Source organism: Xyrauchen texanus, chromosome 5 (genome assembly GCF_025860055.1).
Source record: "Xyrauchen texanus isolate HMW12.3.18 chromosome 5, RBS_HiC_50CHRs, whole genome shotgun sequence".
Lineage (NCBI taxonomy): Eukaryota > Metazoa > Chordata > Actinopteri > Cypriniformes > Catostomidae > Xyrauchen > Xyrauchen texanus.
This window is the reverse complement of record NC_068280.1, coordinates 51,762,913-51,785,128: the sequence shown is the minus strand read 5'-3', so window position 1 is coordinate 51,785,128 and position 22,216 is coordinate 51,762,913. Positions and strand designations below refer to the sequence as shown.

The 22,216-nt window shown below is 39.8% G+C and overlaps 1 protein-coding gene across 2 annotated transcripts; it reads left to right on the top strand.

Annotated features, from left to right (window-relative positions):
* Window positions 1–314: 314 nt before the first annotated feature.
* Window positions 315–21,928, top strand: rcan1b (regulator of calcineurin 1b). Of its 2 annotated transcripts, none has more exons than XM_052127507.1 (4): window positions 315–704; window positions 15,458–15,631; window positions 17,344–17,503; window positions 20,601–21,851. In XM_052127507.1, the coding sequence occupies exons 1-4, from the start codon at window positions 585–587 to the stop codon at window positions 20,768–20,770; spliced, it is 624 nt and encodes a 207-aa protein (XP_051983467.1). In that variant the 5' UTR covers window positions 315–584; the 3' UTR covers window positions 20,771–21,851. The 2 variants fall into 2 exon arrangements, with proteins under 2 accessions (XP_051983467.1, XP_051983469.1); XM_052127509.1 differs by lacking the exon at window positions 315–704 and adding an exon at window positions 13,989–14,297 and having other exon boundaries at window positions 20,601–21,928.
* The last annotated feature ends 288 nt before the right edge of the window (window positions 21,929–22,216 follow it).

Here is a 22,216-nt window from a genome sequence, read left to right as displayed (position 1 = left end):
TGTCCAAATAGTTATTGGGGCTATTGTAAATTCAGACATTTTGTCCATGTCTCTGCAATGCATCGAATCTCACCAAAAGAGGGCACCCAAAGTCCAATTTTGAACCATTATCTCTCGTCATAAGCACATTTAAAATGCATGCAATGCATACACATCTCAGTAAACCCAATGCTACGGTTGATAATGACTTAAAGTGCTTCTTGTTACATTTTGAACGTCCAATGTGAAATTTCACAAACATCAACCAATGCGCCATGCACAGTCTTCGTGCGTAAGCGGAAACCATGACGTCATATCAGCTGTTTTGGCCCCAAGTGCAGTCTGTCGCAAGTGTAGACGTCATGCTCATTTGAGGAATACATCACGGCTGCTGTAGTAGCACTAGTATGCAGCACGTTTTGTGTGCAGTATTATCGTATGGACAATAGTGTGTTATTTTGAGCGTTTATGCTGCGTGGAGCCGCTGCATTTGCAGAAAGCAGAAAGTAGCGCATGACGCCATGAGCTGAGCGCCGAAACATTGAGATCAAAGGCACCGCAGCTGAGCTCAGAGACACTGGCCGCGAGCGCTTACATTTGTTGCCATGCAGCAGTCCGAGAGCGGCGGAGTGGCGGCGACGTCTGAAGTCCAGTTGAACGAGCAGCCGAACGCGCTTATCGCGTGTAAAGTGCCCGAGGAGGTGTTTAATGAGCATCAGTTAAAGGTAGGCTGCACAGAGCGTTTATGCTATCCAAGTAGCATAGAGTTTGGTGTTATTTGGTATGGACATAGCATGGCAATACAATGGTTTTTGGACATTTTCAATTATAAAACTATTTTATTTATTTATTTATTTTGTTAACATGGTACCATATAGTCTGATAATTTGTCAGGGTTGTATATGTTGGTCAGTTTTCGTATACCTTTGATGTACCAGCATTCTTTTCGACATGGCGAACCATGCAATAACAAAATGTACCATGGTTTATGGATATGGCTTTTTAATACCATTGGCTTTTGGACGTTTACCTTGACAATACCATATTATGTAGATATGATAGCATGGCAATGCATAATTGTTTGACATGGTATATTATGGCATTAACATGGAGATGCTTATACCATGCTTTATAAACATTTATCACACCTTATTTATTTACTTGATGAAATACAATAGTTTTTGGACATAGTATCATGCCTTTTGATGTGGTACCATGGCTACTACCAAGGATTTTTAGACGTGCACCATGGTTTTTGAACATGGTACTATGTAAATGTAAGGGATGCATCAGCATATCGGTTACAAGCATGAAAACTGTGAAATGAAAAATTATGGTTTATTTGTAATGAATTAGTAACACCATTTGTATAAAATGCAGAATTGTTGGCACTCCTAAAGCGGCCCTTACCTATAGGCTACATGATGAGGGAAACAATCTATAAACATCAGATATCGGTATTGATATTCATTAATGCTGCATGATTGATTGAATTAAAAACTATAAAAACAGAAGTGCTGACATTGTTTCATATCAATCATTGTTATCATATTTAGTCATCCATCCATCTTCAAACGCTTATCCGAAGTCGGGTTGCGGGGGCAGCTGCTCCAGCAGGGGGCTCCAAACTTCCCTATCCCGAGCCACATTAACCAGCTCTGACTGGGGGACCCCGAGGCGTTCCCAGGCCAGTGTGGAGATGTAATCTCTCCACCTAATCCTGGGTCTTCCCCGAGGCCTCCTCCCAGCTGGACGTGCCTGAAACACCTCCTTAGGGAGGCGCCCGGGGGCATCCTTACCAGATGCCCAAACCACCTCAACTGACTCCTTTCGACGCAAAGGAGCAGCGGCTCTACTCTGAGCTCCTCACGGATGACTGAGCTCCTCACCCTATCTCTAAGGGAGAAGCCCGCCACCCTTCTGAGGAAGCCCAAATGGCCGCTTGTACTCGTGACCTAGTTCTTTTAGTCATGACCCAGCCTTCATGACCATAGGTGAGGGTAGGAACAAAAATTGACCGGTAGATCGAGAACTTTGCCTTCCAGCTCAGCTCTCTTTTCATGACAACGGTGCGATAGAGCGAGTGCAATACCGCCCCCGCTGCCCCGATTCTCCGGCCAACCTCCCGCTCCACTGTCCCCTCACTCGTGAACAAGACCCCGAGGTACTTGAACTCCTTCACTTGGGGCAATACCTCCTTCCCTACCTGGAGTACGCACTCCATCGGTTTCCTGCTGAGAACCATGGCCTCAGATTTAGAGGTGCTAATCCTCATCCCAGCCGCTTCACACTTGACTGCTAAGCGATCCAGTGAGAGCTGAAGGTCACGGACCGATGATGACATGAAGACAACCGATCTCATCGCTGCAAAAAGCAGCGATGAGATCACCTGGGATCATAGTCATTTTTTTAGATTTTTATATCTTTGTTATGGCTCTCTTTAACATTTTGGCATGTCATGTGTTCATCAGATCCAATGTTCAGTGGAAATTATTTATTGTTACAAGCGTGAAAAAGCTTTTTGTACATCTTTGTAAATATCGGTATTGTAATCGGCCTATAGTTCTTTGTTAAAATCTGTTTCGGCCAAAAAGATCATATCAGTGGATCCCTTGTTAATTTCATGGGTTTTGGACCTAGTACCATGATTTTGGATCTGTATCATGTACCATGGTATTCTTTGAAGTACTTGTAGTATTATGCAGATAGCATGGCATTTTATTATGAGAGATAGACATGGTAATATTATGTTTTGGACATGGTAATAACGTGTATTTTTGGGCGTTTACATTGATTAGACCATGGGCATAGTACCATGGTAATACCATCATTTTCTTCATGGTACAATGGCAATAGCATGACTTTTTGGTTAAGTACAAATGTACTATCATGGTTTTTGGATATTTATCATTGTAGTACCACATGGTATTCTCTGAAGTATCTTGTAATACCACTTAAATACCATGGTATATGAATATGGCAATCATTAGCTGTGTTTCCTCTATTGGGCCAAATAAGGGCTTGCTAGTGTGTGCCTGGGCCAGTTGCATTCCCTCTGTCACTTCCGGGTCTTCATCGTGCCTGCTCTGGGCTTTCTCTGGGCCAACGGCCTGCCAATTACCCTTGGGCCAAACAATGCGAACTGGAGATGGAGGCGGGTTCAATGTCAAAAGCTGAGTTTTGCAAAAATTCCCAGGTTGTGTATCCAGTGCACAACGGTACCGGTTCGGGAGAAAAATTTATTTAAAAAAGTGGGCACAGTACAAATCCATTAAAATGCTTAATCCACAAAGCGGTGCCCAAAGAAATTACTTTCCATGAACAGTTTGCCGTGTTGTAAATGCTAACTTAAATCTTACTGTTTGCATACAATATAATTTTCTTGATATTATAGATAACATGATACTTCAGCTTGAGCTTCCCTCTTGCTTGTGAAATGGGCGAGGTGTGCGACATTGGCACCGAAGCGGCGTTTTAAGGGTGGGTTTTTGGGCAATGCTTCAGAGTTATTGGCCCGATGGTGGGAACGCAGATCATTTTTGGTCTTGTGGCTTGAGGGCTGAGGCTATTGGCCACGGCTGGCCAGTTGATAGCCCTAGCTCACACTGCAGAAAAGCATCTATTTAGTACCTGTTAAGGTACCACCACAGTACGTTTTTTGTGAAGGCGCGCACATGGGTCAGGCCATCTAAACTACTCTAAATGAGTCTGTGTTAATTCAGTTGTTAAAATCATGATTTACCTTAAGAAATTCGCTATTTGGTTGCTAAGATGTTTTTAGTGGTTAACAGGGCATTGCTAATTGATTTCTAGTGTGTTCTGGGTGGTTGCTATATAGTTAGTTACTGGCCCAAATCAAAAGAACCCACCTCCATAGTTTGCATTGTCTTCTTTCTGTGCAAGTATACATGACACTATGTGTAATGGAATTGCTGAAGACAAGACGTCAGCTGAGAAAGTGATGTAGGGTGTTTTCCAGTTGATCTTTTGCATCATAGTAGAGCATCAAAGAAGTCAGCTACAGCTAGACACACATGAGAAACTTTACAGCCTCGTACATTTATTATTTGTAATGTTTACATCCAAGTATTCATGGCGCTAGTGTTAGCATGCTAATCTTGGCCATAGTATGCATCTGTTACCCATTGTTATTGTATTTTATCATAACGTGTGTGAAAATAGTCCACATAAGATCTTGAAAAGGTTTTTTCTATTTGTTTTATGAATTAAAGTCATTTATTGCTACTGTAAGAATGAAATGAGTGTTACTAATGGAGACAAAAGAATAGTAATTAGAGGCACTTTAATGTCTCACAGGTGTGAATGGTTTACAGACTGCTGATCCATCCAAAAAGGTACATTTCTAGCATTTTCCATGTAACCTTGTGTTACAAATGAGATAAATGAGCCTCCGAAGGGCACTTAGAAGGGAGAACAATCATAGTAGCCATGCTGTAAGATCGCCTCAAACTGAATTTCCAATGCAAATGAATTACAGGTGAGTACCAAATAAACTTTATTTTTGAGCCCCATACATTTCAACCCTCAAAGCTCTCACAGTGGATGTGGAAGTCTTCAAAGGGAATAGGGAATAGAGACAACCACTTCTGAATGATGTGTTGTTGTTGCTCTTCTGCTTTGTGTTGCTTTCGAATTCCAGGATAAATCCAAGTCGCGCTGCACCTCAGTTTCTCGAAGAATGAGAACAACGCCAATGCCTATTGCGGACCGATTGCCGTGTATGCTTGCTAGACCAGGGTTTCTCAACCACTGGGTCATTGTCTGCTGGGTTGCGAGATCTTTTCAGTTATGAGGACAAATTACCAATTTAGGATAGAACTGTACATTTGCAATGTTTTGGGCAACAGTGACCTGTATTGTTGAATTGTGTTAATATCTTCAGGTTTCCGTAAACCGCCGTAAGAGGCTTCGTTTCTCTGACATTAATAACTTTCGAATCGTTATTTCTGGACAAGGTCTCTTTATGTAGCATGCGCTAGATCCATGCATTACCATGCTAGTCTGAATTCAATCCAATCTCTGGATATCACGAAAGCTACATATATTGGGCTATTGATATTAGGCTTTTATATTAAAAGCATATAAACATAACTAGATTAATTAAGTACCAATTTATTTATTCCGCCAAACACAAACATTTAAAGAAAAAAAGTGGGTCGCAGTGGGCAAAAGGTTGTGAAAACCTGTGCTAAATGGAACCGATCTTCAATTGCATTATCAAAGTCGATTTCGCGAAAACGGGACTGATACTATTTTGGTTAGGCCAACGCATTTACGTGAATGACACCAGGCCATTGAAATCAGACACGTAAATGCACTCTTTGACGTTCTTCAGTGTCTATGGAATTTTCTCAGCCTGTTTTATGGTCCACCAGACAAAAATTGTCCAATTACCTTACAAAAGTAAAAGCACACAAGCCACAAGATATGAAGCACAAACAGTGCAGAATGCCAAAGTTCATTGCTTCGTGCGTTTGGTGAAATCACTAATTAGCAATAGTAATAGTGATTCTTGCCTTAGCAAACACCACTAATCAAAGGCTCATTTAGTTCTCCACATAGGGCTGTAATTATAATCAACCTGGTCAACTTTCCAACTTCCCTTGCTCATTTACCATTCTAATAATATAACTCATTGCCAAGATTTTTCCTGCCATCCGGGGTCAAACTTCTCCTACATCAGAGTCTGTCCCTGGTGAGGGTCTTTGGTGCCTCCACACAGCAGCAGCTTATTATAGCTCTACACCTGCTTTACTGCTACAACGGGACATACAGTCAGGGACTAAACTCCTACAAAAATCCTTGACCTCAAATGCATTGATGGAAAAAAGAAACTCTTTATGCTTCAGGTTTTTCCACTGACGGTAAGGTTAAAGATCAATTGCTGGCCTAGCTCATATTTATCACTTGTGAGACTTTTGTTTTTCCTACGTGACTTTCATCTCAGTGTTATTTAAAATTAGGGTTGTTACATAATTTTACAGATACCAAAAAGGTCTATTTTCAGTGGGACGTTGGGTTAAGTGTAGAATATGATACCATCCCATAAGAGCAATGGAAAATGTGTCTGCTTGCAATGCCAGATGTCAGGCTTACTAAATTAAAAATAAAAACAGCAATTTTCCTTAATACAAAGAACTGAATTGCACAAAATTACAATTTGATTTAAAGGTGAGGTAAAGATGTTAAAATTCTCCTATGCCAGTTTAATATGCATAGTCCACAATACTAAGCCATGCAGACCATGAAAATCTTTATATTAGGGGACAAACACAGAAGGTGCGGAAGCCCCTATTGTATCTCTTAGTTTTCTTCTATTATTAATATTCTTTCTCTGACTGGGAGTCTATGGCAACCCATAGAACCGTATGGTACAAAGTTGTGAAATTTGGCACACTAAAAGGGGACACTTTGAGCTATTACTGTCCCAAATTTGGGGTCTTTAGCTTAGAGCCTCCAGCGCCACCATCTGTTCAAATTTCCACTTATGTTTATAACTTTTGAAGGCCTAGAATAAAAAAACCCAAAAATCCCTCTTATTCCTCGGCTCATGCCACGTTGAATGAATTCTATTGTTTTTAATTTAGACCCGTCTAGATTTTCCGCCATTTTAGAGTTTTCTCTTTGGCGTATTGAAACAAAACTTGGTATATGTCATAGCCATCATGACTTGAGGGTACCTGCAAAGTTTTGTCATAGTGCCACCTAGTGGACAGGAGATATGAAAAATGTATAACTTCGGAATAGATTGGCCTAAATTTTTGAGACTGGTCTCTTTACATTTTTATGCATTTGGCAGATGCTTTTATACAAAGCGACTTACAGTGCACTTATTACAGGGACAATCCCCCCAGAGCAACCTGGAGTTAAGTGCCTTGCTCAAGGACACAATGGTGGTGGCTGTGGGATCGAACCAGCAACCTTCTTATAACCAGTTTACCAGTTATGTGATTTAGACCACTACACCACCACCACTCCACTGGCTCTTTAGATTTCTCAGGGCTTAATGAGTCGACCCAATTGCCATATGCTGGCCATATTGGGCATCAGCCATTTTGAATTTAGTCATGAAATGCTGTATTTTATAAGCGCACTGGTGCATCATTACGAAACCCGGTATGCATCATCAGCACCATGCCCTGAGGGTACCTATAAAGTTTGTGGCCACCTTGTTGTCAAAAGTCTTAACAAAATGTTGAAAAATGCTGATAACGTTTGTCTAGTTTGGCCTGTCGTCCTAAAACTATTTCCTTAGATTTCTGGGGTCATGCTGAGTGCGATGGTTCCCAGTTTTCCATGGTCGGTCATCCTGTCTGGCATTTTGAATTTCATGGAAAACCTACTTTTTGAAACTCTTCCAAGGCCGTAAATCTGGTCCACACCAAATTTTTTGTGTATCATCTAGGGATGCTTTCGACAAAAAGTTATTATCTATACACCGTGGAAGACTTTGTTTGGAAAATGTTAATAAAGCATTATATTGGGGGCCTGGGTAGCTCAGCAAGTTAAGACGCTGACTACCACACCTGGAGTCACGATTTCGAATCCAGGTCTCCTGAGCAACCAAATTGGCCCGGTTGCTAGGGTAGAGTCACATGGGGTAACCTCCTCGTGGTCGCTATAATGTGGTTCTCGCTCTCGGTGGGGCATACCTGTACCTCAACCTCAGCAGTAGCAAATGTGAAATTTTGTAAGTCTTTTGCAAAACAACATGTAGTTACACAATAAAAACATTGTATGTATTTTAACGTTAGTACATGGTAGATAAAGACAGCATATATAATGTGGGACCATGTTTTCTACCTCAGAGTTGGTGTTTACCTACAATTTGAATAAAGTGCACAAGTCATATGGACTACTTTTATTCTGCTTTATATATTTTTGGGAGCTTGAATGCCATTTACTTTTATAGTGTCTCCATTTGTTTTACCCTGAAGAAACTCATTTGGGTTTAGAATGACCCAACGTGGGAAAATATGATCCATTTTGGATGAATTAACTCCTTTTAAAGTCGCTTTATACTAGCAGCTTGGCTTCAAATGGAAACTTTCACCTGTTTCGTGTTTCCACTGGAACTTTCTGCCTGGGTTATGTTTGACCCCCAACACTGAACGATACCATTTCCAAATCCTCATTGTAATCATTATTAAATGAGCCAGCAAAACAAAGCACAAATTAGCATAAAAGGACCATTCTTACCCATGGTGAGAGAGCATGAGCAAATGTTTAAGCTGTTTTGCACTTTGGCTGACTGCACGTGTGACTCGGCTGTGGCCCTGGGATTGTCTCAGTCTCGTTTGCATGAACGCTCAGCATCTTTTAGTCTCTTTCTTTCATTCTTTTGTTTTTGCTAGGTGACAATATGTTTGATGTGAGCCTTTGAAGTTAATGCACAGATGTTGGTTTACCCTATTCCCTATACCTACTGCTGTAAGTTATTGAAAATTAGGTTGCAATAGGATGTTACATCGGGAATGCCCATTAATACAAAACAGTTCAAAATAATAAAAGCAATGGAGCGCAATGGTGCTTTATCACTTTTTTTTAGCCGTATTGGTTTTAAAAGTATTTTTCCCCTAAAAACCATTTCCATAGGGATTTCATAAAATCCTTCATTAAAGATTTGTTAGCCATGAAACAAACCAACTAGCTCCGAGTTTATCATAACATTGCAAAATTTGACTTGAAGCAAAAAAGTTTGAAAATCATAAAGGCGTGCAGTATTGTGACACTTTGTGGTTTTCGGTCATTAGTTTACCGATATATCGCCGATATTCAGAATTGTGATGATCGCTGCGTAACAACGTCTCATTTGTCCTGCATATCAGAGCCGTGCCAGATCTCTTTTTATTTTATCTCCTTTTCTCCCCAATTTTGGAATGCCCAATTCCCACTACTTACTAGGTCCTCATGGTGGCGCGGTTACTCCCCTCAATCCGGGTGTTGGAGGACAAGTCTCAGTTGCCTCCGCATCTGAGACCGTCAACACCGCGGAGTCTCGCAGCATGTGGAGGCTCATGCTACTCTCCACGATCCACACACAACTCACCACACGCCCCATTGAGAGCGAGAACCACTAATCACCACCACGAGGAGGTTACCCCATGTGACTCTACCCTCCCTAGCAACCGGGTCAATTTGGTTGCTTAGGAGACCTGGCTGGAGTCACTAAGCATGTCCTGGATTCAAACTCGCGACTCCAGGCGTGATAGTCAGCGTCAATAATCGCCCTTAGCCAACGCTCTTGAGGTTTAATGTGCTTGCGTGTTTCATCGTGTGTCTTTTATTGGCTAATAATATATCAGTAAAACTTCTATCACTTGAGTGAGTGGGCATGGCCATGAAGTTTTGTCATTTTCGTGCAAGTATGCGCTAAGTCTAGGTGCAAGTGGGTTTGCGAAAATGCATGTGCTAATGTACTGGGTCAAGTGCATTTTAATTGTGAGGTTCTTCTCCAGTTATTGCACCATCTGCATCCTATTATATATTCCATGTCATGTCAAGCAACTTCGATATAAATGTAGACAGCCCATTCATAAGAATTGGGTAGTGTAAATGCACTGTATGCTCTGGGCCGCAGTGTATGTGTTGTATATGTTCTTTATTGGCCTCTCTTGGACTGTTGGCTCTCATCATTCGCCATGTCTCACCTGCTTGAAATATGCTTTTCTTCTCTGCCATTATTCATTGGATTGTAATGTAATTTGTTGTGTTTCTCTGTTTCTGTACTGCATCTTTGAGCTTTGGAAAGGCACTATACAGATAGTGGATTTTGCTGATACCGAAAACTAAGGTGGTGGGAAAAGCTGATAACTGATTAATCGACAGATTTTTAAATCAATTTATTGAAAGATATAAATGGAAATGAATAAAATCCCAAAAGCAGTTTATTGTGAAAATTAAGACTTGGTGCATTATAGGGGACTTTCTACTTAAAACAAGTCAAATACTCAGGGAACTCTTATTTTAAAATGAAAGAGACTTGAAAAACGTACTACGCTCTATATGCAAGTATTTATCAAATTATGCTGTTTTACAGTCTATACAGCTGTGGCCAAAAGTATTGGCTGTGACATACATGTTGTGTTTCGCAAAGTTTTCTGCTTCAGTTGTTGTGGTGTTGATTAACATTGTTTCTAGATTAGTGTGCAGAGTGATCAGATGCGTTTTAAATAATTGCAAAAAGCTTCATTGGCCAAAAAATGAACTTTATCACACAAACCCAAATTTCACAGTTTTTTTTTGGCTTTGGCACAAAATGACCAGCTAACATCATTTCACTAATCATATCAGCAGCACCTGGGAAAGTGTGAACGAGTACTAGTCAGGTGAAATCACTCAATCATTCTGATTGGATTATAAGTGCAGACTGATTGCTATTTAAGGAGGGAAGAAGTGCTTCAATCATTGTGTTCTTGTTAGCGACGTTACCTCTAAAGAAAGACGTGCAGCCATCATCGCTTTGCATTAAGATGGCCTCACATGCAAGGAAATTGCTGCAAAGAATATTGCACCTGAAAGAACCATTTAACCATTCAACTTCAGTGAAGAAGGCTTCAGGACATCCCAGAGTGTCCAGCAGGTGCCAGGACTGTCTCCTCCTGAGAAGTCAGCTACGGGATCATGTCACCACCGGTGCAGAGCTCAGTATTGGCAGCCGGTTGGTGTGAGGGCATCTGCACGCACGGTGAGGCGAAGACTTTTGGACAATGGCCTGGTGTCAAGAAGGGCAGCAGAGAAGCCACTTCTCTTCAAGACAAACATCAAGGACAGACTGAAATTCTGCCAGAAGTACAAGTATTGGACAGCAGAAGACTGGTGCAAAGTTATTTTCTCTGATGAAGCCCCCTTCCGACTGTTTGGGACATCTGGAAAATCGATAGTCCGGAGAAGAAAGGGTGAATGCTACCATGAGTCCTGTGTCATGCCAACAGTGAAGCATCCTGAGACCATCCATGTGTGGGGTTGCTCTTCATCACAGGGAGTGGGCTCTCTCACAATCCTGCACAAAAACACTGCCATGAATAAAGAATGGATCAAAACATCCTGCAAGAGTAACTTCTCCCAACAATCCAGGAGCAATTTGGTGATGATCCGCATGATGGAGCACCATGTCACAAGGCAAGAGTGATAATGAAGTGGCTGAAGCAGAAGCTCACAAATCGTGATCAACTCCGAGCACTAATAAGGCAAGACTGGATCGTCATCAGTCAGGATTTGGCCCAGAAGCTGATAGCCAGCATGCCTGAGAGTGAATTGCAGAGGTTATGAAGAAGAAGGGTCAACACTGTAAATATTGACTCTTTGCATATATTGAATGTTTTTGCCAATTAAAGCCTTTAAAATTCATGAAACCCTCATCATTGTTTCCCAGTATAACATAGAAACATGTGAAATATAATATATATATATTAATATAAATATATAATTAATATATATATATATATATATATATATATATATATATATATATATATATATTTATATTTATATTTATGTTGGAGGTAGACCGATATATCGGTTTGACTGATTAATTGATGCCAATAGTTGCTTTTTGCAACTATCGGGTATGCCGATTGTCGATAGCTCCTTGCGCTTTTTGCCACTTCATTTACAGTATATACAATACACCCACAGATAGTGCAAACACTCGAGCATTGTGCTGGAACGAATATTGCACTTGGAATTAGCGCTCTTACGACAATTGGATAAACTTAGCACACGGTCGTTGCGCTTGGAGTCCACCATCTGAACATTTTTCATTTTCTGAAAAACCTCACAGAACTTGCACAAATCTGGAGTTTTCTTCCTGTAGAGGCCTCCTAAAACTTTTAAAGGACGTTTATATCAGCCTGGTTCAAAACTGTGTCCCTCGAGGAGATCCGGGCCGTGTAAACTGAAAGCTTGTATTAAATGCACTTATATTAAATTGTGTGATATAACAGCATTATATCGGCATCTTCCATTTAAAAAAAATAAAAATATCGGTCGACCACTAGCTAGTGGAACGTGTTGCTAGCTAATGTGATGAAGTCTTCTTGACTCCAGTTGACACCTTAAAATGTTTTACCTTTTTAAGTGTGACTTAAGTGTCTGAATACCTTTTGCGGCGTCTGTAGATAATGTGTATAATCACTCATGTTACCTCAACATGCTCTTTTGTGGATATAAATATCTTCTAGAGGCTTATGTGTGCCCCTTTGTTATGTATCACTGAAACTTGTCAGCAAACCAGAGCTGTCTCACCTCCACTTGTCTTTGCATAACACCCATCTAGTTCCTGCTTCCCTTTGCATTTTTTCCATCACCTTATTTCGGTTTCATATTTCCATTTTTCCATTCTCTCACGGAGGCGGAGATATGCTGTAATAAACACACAGTGCATGCACACGAACAGCTGATGGATGCATTCTGTAAATAAACTGTACTCGATACTGTCTGAGCAATGCAACCTATAACATCACACACACACACACACACACACACAGAGGACAATTTGGCATCATGAGTGTCAAGACATGACTATGTTTGCTAACAGCTGTAGCTATAATGAACATAATACAAGACTTATCTAGAAACTAAATTAAATTACTCGTATAAAATACTGAAATACTTTTATTTAAAACAACTGAGGTGACTTTTCTACTATTGTCAGGGAATACAAATTTCTACACTTTCCAAAATGACTTTTGCTGTTTGGTGTGACCATCTTAGATTTCACACAGAAAACCAACAAGTGCCATCAGACATTTTCGCATCAATTTGATCGTGATTATCTTTTTACGTGGCGCTGCTTTGCCGTCTCGGAGACATATGTTCAAGTCACATGGCAACCAGGAAGTTTAAGATAATGCATTCCTATTGACTGCATTACATCATTTACAACTAAAAATAAAGCTTGCTTTTGGCGCCACTCATTTCACATTTCACCTCAACACTTCCAGCTTTGGCCACTGGGAGCAGTGATTCGAAATCAGAAGTATAAACTGATTTCAGTATAGACTTGTGTCGCTGTCCTTTTCATATTGGCACCGTTTTGTGGCCCGTACCGCATAACGCAACGGCCCGTTTTTTCTCACTTCTGGAAAAGCGTGACCCGATGTGATTGTAAAACCGCAAAAGGCTGTTATTGAATTAAATAAATATGTAGTCTGTATGTGCTGCACACTACAAAGTGGATTAGTGCTCTTCCTGCTGTCATCTGCAACAGAGCAATGCTCATGATGGTGTTTTCAGTGTATGAGACAAGGAGCATTAAAAGGTATGAGCAGCCGATATCAGCACAACAAGCGTTTTTACGAGCACGAGTACATGAGCAGACCAGTATCAGTGTCTGAACATCCCTAATTATTGTGGATGTTTCGCCAATGCTGTTTTTTTTGGAGGGCTCTTAAAAGCATGAAATTTACTTCTAATTTTCCCGGTTTGTTGTCTTTGATGCCACAGCTCAGGATAATCGCTAGTGAATGGTTTGACACTGCGCACGTTCTTGTGGTGCCATTAGCCAATCAGTGTCATTATGCCATTTTATGCAAACCATTCAGGCCTTTGGCTAAAAAAAACCCTGTATCCGAACTGAGTGCCCAAGAGCAATGACGGCAGTATGCAGGTCGCGTATTTCCAGGGGTGCATGTGCCAGCCTAGCAACTGCCATTGAGATGAATGGGAATGCTATTGGATAGCTCTCTCCAGGAATTACCAACCTGGTCTCATAGAAATGGTTGGATGAAAAAGTGAGAGATGACGGAATGGTAGAATGGACAAAGACCTTGGAGAAACACTAATGAAAGATTACACATGAGGATGTTGGAATGCTGCCTGCAACTGAGTGATGTCATCAGTTTCCAGTTCCTCATTGGGATTAGAGAGAGAGAGAGAGAGAGCAGAGGGAGGGGTCAAGGGAGGGTTAGAAAGGTAAAGACATGATAGACAGAGAGAGAGGCGGTGCTCAACCGTGTCAGCTGTAGATAAACTTGTGAGTATCGATGTGCACTAGAAACTTTTGCCGGCACATGCGGTGCAGTAGATGTTCTCTGGAGATATACAGACTGGATTCTACATATTCTCATTATTTCATTGGACTCCGTCACTTTTCTTTGAATGCTCCGGGTTTAAGTTGGTAAATTGTGTAGAGGAACATCTGTATGAAGGATTGGCTTCGGGCAACATCCTAACGTTTTTGCGAAATTGTCTCATTCTTGAAGTGAATTATGCATCTTAAGACCACAAAGTGCAACATCTGCTGTCTAGTGGCCTCACCAGTGGATCATGAAGTATTCAGAGGACCAGAGCTTCGGGTAAGGCTGATGGGTATTTTGACTAATGTTGCTGTATACCTGCTGTAGCCGTTTTGAGGTATGGGGCATAAAACGGATCGAAAATTCATTGCTTTTTCAATGTGTTTGGTGACGCTTTTGGCACAGAAATGACACATTTAAAAGTCTTATAAACAGTTATATCTGGCTCCAGACGATCTTGAACATTTGGTAGATCCTTATTTTGGCTGGTGATGCATAAACGGACATTAGCAGGTGAACTAGTTAGCTGAAATGCCTCTAACCAGGTCATCAGTGGCGTTTACAATGTTTGTTTGTAACCTTCACACATTTTTAGAATAGTATGAGAAAGATTGGAGGTCAAAAGCTTGAACTAAATATATGTTTTAATAACTTTATGTATTTAATACTTGCATTGCATACACCGGGCATCATTCATGACAACTAATGTAACATACTGGGGTCCGCAAAGGGTTGCAAAAAGCTTCAGAGAAAAAAGGTAAAAATGTTGACATTATTAAGCCATTGTAAAAAAATAAATACAGAAATAAAAATATAATTAGCATATATATATATATATATATATATATATATATATATATATATATATATATATATAATAAAATAAAAACTCTTATAAGAAAAATAATTCTCTATAAAGCTGCTTTGAAAAAATATTCATTTATTTTATATTTTTACTCGTTTTATTTATATAACGCTTTTTACAATTAATATAAAATATCTTTGTTTTGTATATTATTTTATTATATATTACATTTGACATTTTTTGTCTTTGGGTTTATACGTGTAACATTACTCCAGCATAAGAAAGATTAATAATAAGTAAATATTTTCAATATAATTTTTGGGCTGTAGTACAAAGACTTTGTACTTTGTAAAAGCGAATTATTTAATTCAGCAAACAAGAAGTCTTTATAATATCATGTTTACTACTTTTCTCAAAATCAAATGTTGAGGGGTCCTTGGCATCAAAAAGTTTGAAAACTCTAGTTTTATTTGTTTGCTTTCCATACATGATTTTAACACTGCTTTGTAATGCAATGTCAAGGGGGAAATGACATAATGATGTCATTATTATATTTTTCATGTGGGAAATGACATAACCTTCTAGTACATTTGTCTTGGATATCATGTGTTCGTTTTACTCTTTGTGTCATTAGGAGCAATTTGAGGCTTTATTCCGTGCGTTTGATCCGGGCACATCGTTCCAGTTCTTCAAAAGCTTCAGACGGGTTCGGATCAACTTCACAGATTCTCTGGCTGCAGCTGACGCCCGAGTCAAACTCCACAAGAGTGACTTCAATGGAAAGGAGATGCGTCTGTATTTCGCTCAGGTAATAACTCAAAAACAGTACATGTGGCAGTACTATAGTACAGTGATGGAATCAGAAGGTAATACAGGGGTACTTTGATGTGTACCATGGTACTGAAAGTTTATTCCATATGTAACATGATATTTAGCAAGGTACTTTAAAGAGTATGTGGTATTACTTGATGTGCAAAAATGATGGAGGTTCTGGGTGGTTGATTACTGGTGAGTCAGAAGAACCCACCCCATGTCTCTGAGATATTTTGGTCTCTAAATACGGTCCAAAATTAAAGCTGAAGTATGTAACACTTTGTGTTTAAATACTTTATATTTGAGCTTAATATGCGGAGACAACTATGTGTAAGCCATTTGTAAGTTAATTTTAATGCTCAACCGATATGGGTTTTTCAATGGCTTATACCGATATCTAGAGAGCAAGATGGCCGATATAAATGCAGATAATAATACATAATACAATTTTAAGTAAACGTTAACACTCTTGTTAATCGGCCGAGCAAACACTGTTGTCAGCCAATCCAGATAATCGGAAAATGGCCAAATATCAGCCGATATATCGGTCTATCACAAATGATTTTCTTGTGGCGCTTTAAAAATTCCTCTGTTTGTTTTGAGCGACCCGTCCAGCCTGAAACAACAACATTGACTCAACCAATGACACGTGTTGGGGGTTGTCACTGTTGTCAGCTAATTCCGATAATCGCAAAATGGCCAAATATTGGCCGATATATCGGTCTATCACAAATGATTTTCTCGTGGCGCTTTAAAAATTCCTCTGTTTGTTTTGAGCGACCCGTCCAGCCTGAAACAACAACATTGACTCAACCAATGACACGTGTTGGGGGTTGTCACTGTTGTCAGCTAATTCCGATAATCGCAAAATGGCCAAATATTGGCCGATATATCGGTCTATCACAAATGATTTTCTCGTGGCGCTTTAAAAATTCCTCTGTTTGTTTTGAGCGACCCGTCCAGCCTGAAACAACAACATTGACTCAACCAATGGCGTGCGTTGGGGGTTGTCAGTGTTGTCGGCTGATGCGATAATCGCCAAATATTGGCCGATATATCGGTTTCTCTATTAAATTAAACACTGTGTCTCTGTGGCACTATAAAAATTCATCTGTTTTGGGCAACCCATCCAGCCTGACACAACAACATTGACTCAACCAATGGCATGCGTTGGGGGTTGTCACTGTTGTCAGCTAATTCCGATAATCGCAAAATGGCCAAATATTGGCCGATATATCGGTCTATCACTATTAATTTTCTCGAAAACTGTAAACACTGTCTCTGTGGCACTATAAAATTCCTCTGTTTTGGGCAACCCATCCAGCCTGACACAACAACATTGACTCAACCAATGGTGTGAGTTGGGCTATCGGTGTTCTTGAACAATGGCAGATGGAGGCGTATTCAGAAAACTGTTTGAAAACGTATTTTTGCAATTCCGTTCTTTTGTTATAGATCACGTCCAGTTGAGCAGTCAGAATGAGGTCATGCGTTACACAGAGATAAACATGATGAAAATGAGTCATGCTTTCTGTTTTCTTACAGTGAGACACCTCAATTAGCATTTATCTTTTATACTGCAGCATAGAAATATATGACTCATAAGGACTGGACCACACAAGTCTTACTGAAGGGTTTGTGATGTAAACAAACCTCCATCTACAGGAAATGTTAAAATCTAGTTTGTTTCTCCTCTTCTCTGTACAGTCCGTACATATCGGCAGCCCTCGTCTTGAGCCTCCCAAACCAGAGAAGCAGTTCCTGATCTCTCCTCCAGCGTCGCCCCCTGTTGGATGGGAGCAGTCTCTGGATGCCAAACCAGGCATAAACTATGACCTGCTGTGTGCTTTGTCCAAACTGGGACCAGGTATAACTTAACTCATTTCCATGGGCTAGTCTGAGACGGAAAAACTTTTAAAGGGATAAAACATTTTCTGTCATAATTGAATCACCCTCAAGTTGTTCCAAACCCATAAAACTGTCTTGATCTTCTGTGGAACACAAAAGGAGATGTTTAGCAGGATACTCACATTTCTCCTTTACATATAACAAAAGTATACGGTTATCAGGGGCTGTCAAGCTCTACAAAGGACAAAAAAGCCATCATGAAAGTGGTCCAATCAACTCGTGCAAAAAGTAATTAGTTACTGTAATCGAATTACTTTTTTAATCAAAACGTTTTGCAATACATTACATTCCTATAATTAAAATACAGTTACTGACTTTCAATTATGTTAATTACCCTAAAGTACATTACTTGGGTTACACATATTTCTAAATTAATGTTGTCACATGTTTGAAGGAAATATAGATATTATTTTGAATTTGTTGAGTGGGAAACAAACTTTTCTGTGGAAAGCATTTTAGAAAGTAACTTAAAAATAAAGTAAATAGTAATGTGATTACATTTGGTCAAAGTAATAAAGTAATCTGATTACAATTTTAGAGCGGTAATTAGTCATTTGTAGTGGATTACGTTTTTAACCTACCCAACACTAGATGGAAAATGGTAGAGATGCACTGATTGCAATTTTCTTGGCCGATTTCGATTTCCGATTTTTTGCAAGTGTGACCTGCCAATACCGGCAGACAAAAGTCTACCTTTCTTAAATGCTAAATTTTATTTTCATAATAAAATAAATTATTAAACATTACAATTTCCCCCAAACTGCACTAAGTTACAGGATCTTTTCTCACTTAAACAACTCTCAAAATAAAGTGCTCTGTGACTGGAAAGAGGTAGAAATAACAGTTAACTGCAAATGAGTTGCTTTATATAACAGATGTCATTTTCCATTATTTTTATAAATGGATCTTTTTCTCTTTATTACTCGTCTAACAAAACCATTCCAAAGATCTGAAAAACTGAAGTGTCCAATACGCTCAACTTACGTTAGATGTCCAGATATCAGTTGTAAAACTGAGCACTGCTTCGGGAACGGCTTGCATACCTGTCAACACTCCCGTTTTGATATTTCACCCCAAAAAACTCCCATAATTTGTATGGTCCAAACCACGTTACATGAATAATCACATCAATATATTATCCCAAGGTGGTCCAGTTGCCAGATCTTGAATGAAACGCATCCTACTCACACAATCGACACATCATACACATTACAGATCATTTATGACCACAATCTGGCAACTACAACCCATTTGCACTGTTGATATCTGCGCAGGCAGTGGACGCGGGATGTTAAATCAAGCATCACTGGTAGATGGGAGGAGAAGACTCAGCTGGTGCTCTGGTGAAAAAAAACAAAATATACATGTACATTTAACAACAGCTGGATGGAAGAATTGAATTTCATGTCCCGAAGCCATATCGACAATGCCCACGCCTTTTGCAATGTGTGTCGCACTGATTTTAATATCGGACCCGGTGGGAAAAATTACGTTAAATCACAACGGCACAGTTTGTATGTATTTAGCCTGCCTATGCCATCCAGCACCCCACTTCCCCCCTCCCGGATTTGTGTACCCAAATGTTGACAGATAACAGGCTGCGTGTGTGACATGACACGAGATTAAACAACTTGGGCAACACGACGTCGGAAAGTACCCCCTACTCTGTATCGAGGAAATGTATCAGATTTCTGAAGCCTCAGTCCTCAACTATGGAGAACAGCTGGTCATCCAGGGCCATGAATTGCATCATTTTCCTCGTAATTGCTTTGGTCCTTTCGCTGCTCATACCAAGGGATGATAGGAGAGGCTGCTGACTTGTGGCTGGCTCTGAGCTCTGGCTAGCTTTAGCCGCTTTCACTTTTTAGCTTCTTTTTTAAAATGGGCATTTTCAGCTGGGTGATGGTGTTATAAATGTCTAATTGGGTTTGTTGATCCGAAAGTTATTGTGGTGGTTCCCCACGGTTCACTTTATTACATTTCGAACTTTATGTATTCTTCACTTACACAGTGAAGATCTTCCACGCCAACGACATGTTTACATGCGGGTGTGACGTTATTGCCTGTGCCGCTGGCAACAAAACAGACCGGCTTGGAATCGGTAAGACGTGAGGCTGACCGGCCGGTCCCCGGTCCGGGCCGAGCATGCGGAAAATCAGCTAATTCGGCACCTGGCCGGTCGATCGGTGCATCTCTAGAAAATATCAGTACCAACATTTTGCTAAATTTCTCCTTTGTGACGAACATGTTTGAAACTTCATGAGGGTTTGTAAACAATGACAGAATTGTTATTTTTGCATGAAGAACTGCTTAAAAATATTGTTATTGCTTTTATAAAACCGCAATATAATAAAAGACAAATTTACAGTAATTACATGTATTACTAACCATTTTACATTAAACAGATGTTTCACTAAGTAATGTTTTATTAGCCATACAACATATTTTACAGTTGTCTTTAAACACAACTCATCAAATAAGATTTGTTTTATAATATATGTTGTTGACAGTCAGCGCTTCATGAGCACGCGGCGCCCTCTAGTGGTCTGGATCCATTATACCTTTATAATACAGACTTTAAAAGGGGGTTTTGGTCCCTTGTTTTTCCATGATGTGGTTGACATTTTGTTGGAATGGCCCAACATATGCATACTATGAATTTGTATTGTTCTATCATATAGAGGATATACTGTATCCTGTATATGATCGTGCATACCGTAAAATTATGTTGTTGTTTTGAACTGCAAAAAGACAAGTGCAGAAATGTTCTAGAAGTACTGAATTACTTTTTCATATAAGTCATCATGCTTTAATATTTAGTTATTTTATCTGTTTATCTTCTATTTATTTATTTTTCATTGTGGCTCTCTTAAATGTGTTCCAATATTCAATGGAAATGATCAAAAAGGCTTTATGTACATTTTTAAAGCATAATTCAAAAGTTAATCTGTGATCTATGATAAAATAGGGTAGTTGGCAAAATATCGGTATCGGCCTATGTTTGTTTTTTCACTATGGTTAATTACTGTAAAGATACTCATTCCAATTTATTTTAGGTGAGCAGTACGAACTTCATACCGGAACCACCGACACACCCAGCGTGATCGTACACGTGTGCGAAGATGACAGCTCAGGAGGCGAGGAAGAAACAGAGGGCGGCAAACGTGCACGCCCTAGAATCATTCAGACGCGCCGCCCAGATTATGTCCCTTCAGAAAACCAGTGAGCGAGTCCGGGCCGTTTGATCTGCTTGACCAACATGAGAAGAACTGGAAAGCATGCAGTTTGTCATCCTCACCACCGGGGGGGTGGTGAGCATCAGAGCCTCTAACTACATAGCGAGGACGTTGATCATTCTCATAATCTCATGTTTCATTTCTTAAGCTCCATCGCAGATGGAATCAGGGACTTGAGAAAGTTTCTCTCGTATAAAAAATGTCATTATTTGCTTGACGTCACAACTGTGTATTTTAATAAACCGAGAGAATAGCGATTGAAAATGCGAGATCGCCGCTGACTTACACAAGAAACGTTTGTGTAGCACAAAGAAACTGAATATTGTGTCTGAAGTGTTCAGTGTGTATTATTTGGGGCCACTTAACATGTACTCACCGTCGTTATCATGTATCGTCTCTAATGTTAAAGGAATAGTTCACTCACAAATGAAAATTCAGTCATTATTCACTGAATATCTTCCCATCCATCACCGCTATCAATTCTCATTTGTTTATGCACAAACTCGCATTGTGCATCTCGTAACCGAACATGATGCCCTGCATGTAGTACGCAAATAGGGGAATATTCTACATCTTTTGTATTCGACTGAAGAACGTCAAACCGGTTTTGAACAACATGAAGGTGAGCAATCGATGACAGAATTTTCATTGAAGTGAACCATCCCTGTAATTCAATTAAGCACGTTTGTACAGTCTTTGAAAAGTCATTATTGTTGCTGAAATACTTCACAAACTCCAAGTATTATGCACTTTAAGAATAGAGCCTTATACCGTGGTAAACGGACAACATCAAGTACTTGTCTTTGTTTATTGAATCGCTCTTGTGCTCTGTCTTTGGAGAAGTTGTCCTCTTTACTGTAGGAGACATTCGAATGTCATCCAGTGACTTAAAGCAACTATAACTTGCTGTGTATATTTGATGTATTTGAATGTAGCCCATATCTTAAAGCTTCAGGATTTCAATAAAAAACACAAATGAATCTCATTCATTAGGTAGCGAGTATATGGAGCGAGAAAGCCATTAACCTACCTTTTAATTAAACAATCTTGACCAACGAACTGATTCAAAGGTTTTTTTTTGGGTGTGCCTGAAATGGGTGTTCTCTATAATCTCATTAGTGGTACAGCACTGTATATACACAACACTGCAAACAGTTCATAGATTAGTACCAAAATGGTTTACTTTGGCATGCAAATATAAGTGCGGCCAATCGATTGCCTGGTTTTGTTGAATTAATGACATGCAGATAAATTAACCATAATGCCATCGTAGTGGTGTACTCCCTCAAAGTTGACAAAAATCACTTTTAGACGATATATGCATTTCAAACGTAGTCTTTCGCTTGTCAAATGGAGCAAAAATGTCATGACGTAAACTAAAGGCTATATGGGCTATTTAAAAACCAAGGGACAAGCCTGTCCAAATGTCTAGCCCA

Coding starts and splice junctions, on each gene's coding strand:
- rcan1b (XM_052127507.1), top strand. CDS start 585: ATGCAGCAGTCCGAGAGCGGCGGAGTGGCGGCGACGTCTGAAGTCCAG. Junction 705..15,457: donor TTAATGAGCATCAGTTAAAG/GTAGGCTGCACA, acceptor TTGTGTCATTAG/GAGCAATTTGAGGCTTTATT. Junction 15,632..17,343: donor TGCGTCTGTATTTCGCTCAG/GTAATAACTCAA, acceptor TTCTCTGTACAG/TCCGTACATATCGGCAGCCC.